The 9,015-nt window shown below is 38.6% G+C and overlaps 1 protein-coding gene across 6 annotated transcripts in view; it reads left to right on the top strand.

Annotated features, from left to right (window-relative positions):
* The first annotated feature begins 1,006 nt into the window (after positions 1-1,006).
* myo3a (myosin IIIA) overlaps positions 1,007-9,015 on the top strand; it is a 68,456-nt gene continuing 60,447 nt past the window's right edge. For all 6 annotated transcript variants that reach the window (XM_086306666.1, XM_086306667.1, XM_086306662.1 and 3 more), the window contains exons 1-3: positions 1,007-1,150; positions 2,120-2,303; positions 6,518-6,652. In XM_086306666.1, coding sequence (XP_086162792.1) covers positions 1,149-1,150; positions 2,120-2,303; positions 6,518-6,652 — 321 coding nt within the window. In that variant the 5' untranslated portion in view covers positions 1,007-1,148. The remainder of the gene's footprint in view (positions 1,151-2,119; positions 2,304-6,517; positions 6,653-9,015) is intronic.

Here is a 9,015-nt window from a genome sequence, read left to right as displayed (position 1 = left end):
TCAGCTTGTAGACGGGCAAACTTCATGTGCCAAGGTTAAGCTGAAACGTTAACCTATTCATCAGGGTTACAGAGTAGCCTCAAGTGGCCAGACGTCCTGATCAGACGCCACTCAGATCAAGGAGTGTGCCTTCACTTGACTTAAAAAAAAACCCACACATTTATATTTAATTTTCACATAAACAAGACACAAAACAACAGCAACAAAACTGTATTATTTCTATCAAATAATAGCAAAGCAGTAAATACATGCTCAGTTACACATCTGCATTTCATTATTTGTGCACACAGACTATGGTTAATGCCACAACCTTTAACAGCTAATGAAAAGTGACAGGCAGCCAGTACTCTGGGGCACACAAGCTTAAATAACCACATGCATGCAGTCACAAACTCACGCACACTGCCTCCTCTAAAGGGTTACTTCCTTGCAGCTTGTGATCCTGTTGGAGGTGTCCACTGTGAGTCCTTAGGTTTCGCCCTCCCCTCTCATGTGTCGCAGCATGTTGACACACACAGGCAATGATGTATTATTGAGGATGTCTGTGGATTACTTGGGCAATGTACATTACAAGTGCAATTACCTACACAAGGATACATGTATAGGAGTCTAATTGCTCTGCATGGGCAATGGCTGATGATATCTCTGCAAAATAATGTGCCTGTCTGCCAGTTTTATCTTGCTGTGTGCAGGAATCTGTACAATTTAAATCATCTTAACTAGTTCAGATAAAATAACTGCAGGAGCTGAGTATAAGATGGCACCCTGGGTGGCAGTCTTCTCTCACCGCAAAATAAAGTGAAAAATGATAATAAAAAGAAGAAGAAGGCTTTTTGCATCACTGTGCACTTCCACTCGAGCTAGTTTTCTTTTGTGTGTGAATGGGCATCTATATGGGGAAAGGCTCATGCTGCAACAGAGACTAATTCCTGCTAATCCCACTGTATCTCCAATCTCTCAGAGCTAGTTTCCAATGGCAGCCCTGCAGCAGGGGAATTGCTAGTGAGATTAGCTTTCGTTAGCTCCTCCTCTGTTTGTGGTACTCACTGCCGGGCCAGGCTGGCCTGCCACTGCTAACCTTTTGCACAGAAATGGATTAATTGCTTTGTTTTCCCCCAAAAAATGTGCTGCATTGATTTTGGAGAATAATGTAAGTTTGATTTAGAGAGTTGTGCTTTTGTCTTTGCTTTAGCTTTGTGGATGTGGTTCTTTGAGTTATGGGAACAAATCTGTGATGACAGACAGACACCTTTGAAGGATACACGAAAGACTCTCTTGAGATTTGGCTGTAATTGCATTTCATGTAATTATCTGATTGATCTGCAGAACCTGAACTTTCTTCTGCATATTTCCATGCAAAGACAACATATGGGTTTATTTACTAATAGCTGTTTGCTTTTTAAAATATATGTACATATTATCACCTTGCCATTTTGGATGTATCTTGCTGAATATCTTGATCAATTTGGTGCTGAATGATATCAGCCTTAAAAATTGGGAATGTGTCTTATTGGACCTGAAAGCAGGAAGCACACCCCTCTGAGTGTTTACAGAAAAGCTGTGACTTAAAGCTAAGACATCCCATTTATCTGTAACAGGACACTGAAGAGTCTTAATGAAGGCAAGCACAGTTGTTGCCTTTATTTTTATGCATTGTTATGTTATAAAGCTTCAATCTGCTGAAAATCAAAGCTATTTCCTCTAGATGTAATATTTACTGCAGATATAGATGGGCGTTAAATCCCCTAAAGACCCAATTTAACCCCCCATCTATATTGCATCCCCGGATTATCCTCAAGTAAAACACTTCCAGTTTAATTCCCAAACAAACCGTGAACTTTGAACACTCATCTGATTAAGCTTCAGGTGTTGAATTTAGAATCTGAAGGAAAAGATCTACTGTACATTATGTACTTGCACAATAGCTTTAAATCCCCTTCATCTGAGCTCTTTACTAATGTGTTTACTCAGTTCAGACATGGATTAATAACAGTATAGCTGCACTAACTGGTGTATAATATAGGTCACACACAGCACAATGTCCCCCCCCCCCCCAACTTACCGCCTGCCCCTTCTCTATCACTGACCCACATGTACATGTGTTTTTCCCATTCTGCAGGAGATATCTCCTAAAGATGTTTCCACGATCAGGGAAATCGATTGTCTTTGACAACTTTCCAGATCCGACCGACACCTGGGAAATCATCGAGACAATTGGTAAAGGGACCTATGGAAAAGTCTATAAGGTGCTTAATAAAATAGATGGAAGTAAAGCAGCTGTGAAGATACTGGATCCGATCCATGTAAGTTGAGTTTGTTACATAGTAAGTACATTGTGAAAGAGCTTTAAGACTTCTTCAATATTTTTTATGACTGAAACAAAGAAAGTAACGGCTACAATCTGGAATTGTAATATGTTTTTGTAATTTGTTTCTGTAAGTACTGGATCATATCACTTAATCTTTGAATTCAGGTGTTTTCAGGGAATCCAGCGCTTAGAATAGGTCATTCTATAGAGTTCACTGAATTTCAGTATGGCACTGCAACGGATGTCGCCATTGCAACAGGTGCATTTGTGAAATTTTTCCCTCCTAAATATTCCACATATTTCACATCTGACATTTAGAAAACACAGTGATTCAGCCACAAAATGTCAGACCAAGAACTTATAGAGCGAAACTGATCAGTGCCAAGTGCACAGTGTGTAAAAATTACCAAAGCTCTGATGACTCACTGACCAGCTACAGATGAACCAGCAACAGTGTCATGGACAGTCAAAGCTCATTGATGTACACAGGGAGCAAAGGCTGACCATTGGGTCTGATCCAACAGATGAGCAGATGAGAGTAGCTCAAATCGGTAAAAATGCAATGCTGGTTGTGATAGAAAGGTGTCAGAATACACAGTGCATTATAGTTTGTTGCTTATGGGGCTATAGACCAGTCACCGTGCCCATGCTGAGGCTTGTTTGCCACCAAAAGCGCCAACAAGATGCCAACAATCGACCATCTGTGGATTGTGCTGGTTAAACAAGTGAGGCCCCAACTACAGCAAAAGGGGGACCAACACAATTTTAAGCATAATGTCATGTTAATGCCTGATTGGTATATATATCTATACATATTGTTTTGCTCTTAGTGATGGCACAAGAAGTACACGTTTATGTCTTGTGACATGGCAAGTGTTTAATTTACATCATCGATTTCTGGGTGTTTTTACTTTCCTGCATCTTTACTTTAGTTTTAGTTGATTGTTAGTGTAGTTTTCCCTGTTGTATGACACCTTAAATGTGATCAAATTTCATCTTTTTAAACTGAAAATGTGTATTTTATATGTTTCATTATTTTTTACCTTTTACCTTTTTTTTTTTTTTAGAGATTTATATCTGGAACAGGGAGTGCACATGATCTTCCAAGGTTAAAAGTCATGATTTTTCTTTACATTTCATCTGAAGCGTGCCCATAGGCTATGTATACCAGCTGGTATTTAAAAGGAAATCTAAATAGCTGGGTAGAAAACTTACTGAGAAATAAACAGTAAAGGCCCCACCATCTCACAAAGAAAGAAAAACCTTTATGATGTGAAAAACCTCTGGCTTTGCAAGCACAAAAAATCAAATCGTCAGTGTAGTCTGACTTATTAGCTCTGCCCTCGGTAAGATAAACATCACTCTGCTCTGCTTTGTTCTCAGCCTGTGAAGAGAATAAAGCCAAGCAGGTTGGAAACACCTCAAGCGAGATTCTTGTAACTATTCTTCCCATCTACAACCATCAGCAAATTATCTCAGCAAATTGCCTCTGATGATATCAGTTTAGCACTCTGATCATTTTGGACTTGCGTTGCTTGTGGGGTGCTTTAGCACAGAGCCAAAACACAAATTTGGCATTACAGCAGAAGTGTGTGAAGAAGGAGAAGAAAAAAAAGAAACGGCCTAATGAGAAGAAGACTTTGTCATGCTGCAGGGAAACATGATGTTAAACTTGACATTGTGGGACTGATCTGTCCTATAGAGTCAACATTTTTTATAATTACTAGATTTACCATTTACAGAAGATTACTTCAGATGTGTTACATTTCTGAGCATTACCATATTTGAGTAGTCTGTTTGTTACCGTTCTTCATCGATTGTGTTGTCTATTTTGAGTCTACGTTATAGTGCATGGTTTATTTAGAGGGATTTAATGAGCAGCAGGGTTCTTCTATTAAACACACTCTTCAAGTCTCATTAATTTGGGAGGGGATTTGTTTCTAATTATTAAGAAACGCAAAGCGCATCATTACCATAATCTTAATCACTGCACTCATTTCGTTCACATATAGAAGATGCAGTACAGATTTTTTTAAATACTGTATGTTATGTTTAGTTTCAAGCTTTATCTTTTTCTTTTTACTTTTTTTGATGAAAAGCGATTTGTAGTCCAGTAATTTTCTGTACTTTTGCTTTCTACCTTAAGCTACATTAAATGTATAAAGCAAAGTCATTTTACATTGTGGGCCACATATAGCCACTTTGATCTTAAGTGGCCTGGATCTTTGAAATTCCCATTTCTGTCAGTGTAAAAAAAAGTTTAACTGCACATTTAGTCCCTAAGAAATCTTCATATATCAAAGGTGCAATTTCAACAGTGTTAAGTAGTTTGTTGCCCTGTCTTTGTTGTAGTTATAAAACTTTTTTTTTTTTTTTTTTTTTGTTTAACTGCACATTTAGTCCCTAAGAAATCTTCATATATCAAAGGTGCAATTTCAACAGTGTTAAGTAGTTTGTTGCCCTGTCTTTGTTGTAGTTATAAAACTTTTTTTTTGTTTGTTTTTTACAGACAAAACATGAAAAAAAATGTAATTACTTTGGTTTAGTATGAACGCAGGAAGTCTAAAAAATTATGCCCTCCTTCACATTTTCCAAAACCATCCATTGGAATTAGAGTCTTTGCTGTGCCCATTTTGACCCCCAAACCATATGTTTGAAATCAAAAATCTGGTTTCAGGACTCTGTACGAGGGGTGTCAGACTTCCGATGCCACCAACTACAATAGGATTCTGCTCAGTACTATTTATTGTAGTACTGCTACTGTTTATCACTTGTGATATAGTACTAAATACTGTACAAGATTAAATGTCCACCAGCACGATTTGCATTATATGCTAAAAGTTCCCGGTCTTTAGGCTTTAATAACCGTGCAACATTCAGAAGAAGAGTATACGATGACTGCTGTATTTAACATGTCCTGGATATGTCCTTTCGCCCACATTAAATTGCAGAATAAATGGTGGAGACTTTGCATAGTGTCCGAAGGTCGGTCGCTCTGTTTTTCTTTGATCAAATCAGGCAACCGATGACGTTCTTGATATTTAAAAAGGTTGCAAAGCAGTTAAATGAGGAGCTGCAGATACATGTCTTAGAAATCACAGGACAAAGAAATGAATCATTCTCAAAGTCTGGTTTATGGACATTGCATTGGCTGTGTATCTGTGATATCACCACAACTCTGTCACTGTTCTCTTGAATGAAGATAGTTGAGAGTATCCTCCTCATCACTACTGGTGTAGGAATAGAAAAAGTTGAGAGAGAAAGCAAATAAATTACAGTTTTCTCCACAAAGTCTAGAAGGTAAATAAATGAAAGAAAAAATGTAAGCAATAATAACAAAGTATCCATTCAGCTGATCTTTATATTGTTATTTTCTTGGTTAGAGTTAAACTAAGAGGACCGAGAAGCAGGATCCAGTGGATGGTTAGCTCTGCTTAGCATAAACACTGTAACAAGCAATAAATAACTTTGTAAATGTAACAACTTGTCAATCAGCCAATCCAATCCAACTTTATTTATAGATCACTTCAAAAACAACATGGCTTGTTGTTTTTGAAGTAAAAAACAGTGATAAAAGTATACATTATGTAACACTTTCATACACTAGTTATTAATGAGCATGACTGTTACTGAGCCACTTACATGTCAGCTGATATTTGATATATTTATTGTACTAAATTCATTTGAATTCGGTTTTTGCTTTTTGAATTTTAGATATTTTACTCTTATGTATTTCTTGTCATTTCTTAATATTTGTATTTAAACATAAAATTATTTTAATATACAATTTTTGTTCTTTTTACAAATTACTTTTTACTTTAAAGTAAGATTGTATTTTATTTTATTAAGCTAAAATTATTCAGGCTATTAATTGGGTGTGTTTGGTCTTATTTTTAGCTTCTGTAACAAAAAAATTCCCCAACATTGGGATTATTAAAAAAGTAATAGCTTTTATCTTATGTGAAGTAACCCTCTCCAGTTCATAATTTCAAATTTTTCTACCAGTATGAAAATGGTATTAATATTATTTAACTCATGCCTAGACAGTAGTCCAGGTAGTAATTAGTATTACCTCTATTACTCTGTTATTTGGCATTAAACATTCAAAGATAAAATATGGCTGGTAAAAAAAATAGCTAAAGATGAGATTGTAGGTGTTAAAATGTGTGTGTCGTACACACTTAGCTGATGTTTGCTCTTGTGTTTCAGGATATCGATGAGGAAATTGAAGCTGAATACAACATCCTCAAAGCTCTTTCTGACCATGCCAATGTGGTCAAGTTTTACGGGATGTATTACAAGAAGGACATCAAATGTGGGGATCAGCTGTGGCTCGTACTAGAGGTAAGAGCACAACATTGGCTGTGTTTTTGTCACAGGCAGATTTGACTTGGATCTTAGAGAGCATATACTGTAGGTGCAAAAGCCTTATTATACTACAAACAGGAAGTCTTGCCAGGTATGTACAGCGGTCAGGGATTATGTAACAGTTTTAGCCACAATGGGCAGTCTAGGAGTTTACTTATAGAGCACCTGGGGGATTTGGTCGCAGGCCAGTTAGTACCAGGAGGGGGGGAGGTTAGATTGCGTGTTGTGAGCGCCCTGCTGAGAGCAGCACAGCAGGGATTTCTGTTAACAGGAGCTGTCTTCATGTATTAGTTTATACACCCTCTGTATAAAGTTGGAGCACAGGTTGAAATGTTCCTTGTTGTAGTTGATTTCTGTTGTAGAACTGAAGATACAACACACTGAAATTGCCTTTTTTGAATTAGCCTTTCCTTGTTTGCACCTGCTGATGCACGAGAAAAGCCACATGTAGCCGTGATATTTTCATGAAGGTTCAAGGAGACCTTGCTACTGCTGCTGCTTTCAGTACTCCTCAAAAATCCTTCCTGTCAGCTCCCCCCGTTCTCCATCTTTCTCCTTTTTTCATTTTCTGCTGTAGCCCTTTAGAAATGTCAAGCTCCAGACAAACATGTAATGGAGGTCAACCTCAGAGGAGAGAAAGTGTTTGTGTCAGATATTGGTTTTCTTTGCCTTTTGGCAGTCGGACCATGTAATTTGTGTTCCTGCTTTGATAGAGAGCAGTACAAACCTGGAGATGTCTGGAAAACACTGTCAGCAATCTCAAGGAGGTTTGATAAGAAATGAAACAGCCATCGTCCAAAAGGGTGGTTGATGTGTTTCTTTGTGTGTGTGTGTGTGTGTGTGTGTGTGTGTGTGTGTGTGTGTGTGTGTGTGTGTGTGTGTGTGTGTGTGTGTGTGGTGTTTCTGGCGAATGGACTATAATGTAATTTGTCTCAAGGGATGGAAATGTTGGTCTGCTGGTTAATTAATCACTTTTTTTCTGAAATATCCCTTAAATACACATGCATGAGCCCCAGAGAGCATTTCTTGCTGCCATTGGTAAACCACTGTTTTCTGTATGACTTTGACAATTTATGTCACTGGGAGGAGACTTGCGGATAGGCGAGGAGAAGCCTTCAGAGCTGGCTGAAGTAGTCCTCCGGTGATTAAGTCAAAAGTCTGGCTGTACTTCACAGCAAAAGATGCAAACTCAGCAGCCTGCAACAAGTGCTTTAAGGTGATACTGTGCAAAGGAGGTAACACCTCGACTCTGATGAAACACCTGGCGACGCATAGCGGTTTTTTAAAAGCCGAGAAATGCGCTGTATTTGATAGCTTGCTGCGAGACCTCACATGGAGCACATCTACTGCGGGTGTGGTGCCTGTTATCGGTCCCGGAGTTAGCAACATCCCCCAAAAACCCGAAGAGGAGAGTCCTGGCCCCTAGCCCTGCCAGTGTAGCAGAAATGATGATGATCATGATGGCAGCAGCAGCCGTGCTTCTCTGCGTGAGTAGCTTAATGTTGTTCGTGTATGTCTGTGAAGGTTCTCAGTCATCCAGGTCATCGTAGTCAAAGGAGCTTGCAAAGAAAAGCGTCTGGACTTCTGGACTTCTTTTCGTTGTTCGTGTGTAATTTACGTTGAGTAGGCTAACCACGTTATTAAATTAATGCAGGTAAGGTGAACTAGCAAACACCGTTGTAGTTACATGCGGCTGTCTTCTTGTTTGATGGCAGATGCTCCCTTCACCCTGGCCAAAAAGGCTAAAATGACCAAAGAAAAAGTGGAAAACAGTTAAACATGAGAAGTTTTTGGACAAAGTTTGTGGGTTTTTTTCCATTGTTTAAGCACTGCTTCCAGCCAAGAGTGATATCATAAATCCCCTATAGCTGCAGAAAAGGCTAACATTGTTATCTTTTTACAAAAAAACAGCTAAACATGAGAGGTTTTTGGACAAAGTTTGTGTTCTTCATTCTTTAAGCACCGGTTCGAGCACCGGTTCGAGCACCGTTTAAGCACCGGCACCGTTTCAAAAGTATCGGTTTGGGACTGGTATTGGATAAAACCTAAACGATACCCATCCCTAGGCGTACCTATTTCACATTTGGATTGGATACTAGACTGGATATTGGTGACAACAGGCCAATCGATTCACTTCAGTATTCAGTATTCACTACACTGTGTATTAGCAGCAACTCGGGATTTTATTTCAACAGCATGCTGTGATTAAATTAGCTGAGATGACTGAACAGCTATATTGACGTCACTCTCAGACTTAACTATGACAAGAACATGTTGTCACCAACTCCATTAATATTATTTAAGTGTTTTTGTGTGAGGAGGAGTAAAAGGAGGTGCAC

Source organism: Aulonocara sp. 'chitande type north' Nkhata Bay, linkage group LG9, assembly GCF_057382095.1.
Source record: "Aulonocara sp. 'chitande type north' Nkhata Bay isolate Kocher_YH1m ecotype deep benthic linkage group LG9, A_spYH_male_GT1.1, whole genome shotgun sequence".
NCBI lineage: Eukaryota > Metazoa > Chordata > Actinopteri > Cichliformes > Cichlidae > Aulonocara > Aulonocara sp. 'chitande type north' Nkhata Bay.
This window is presented reverse-complemented; position numbering and strand designations above follow the sequence as displayed.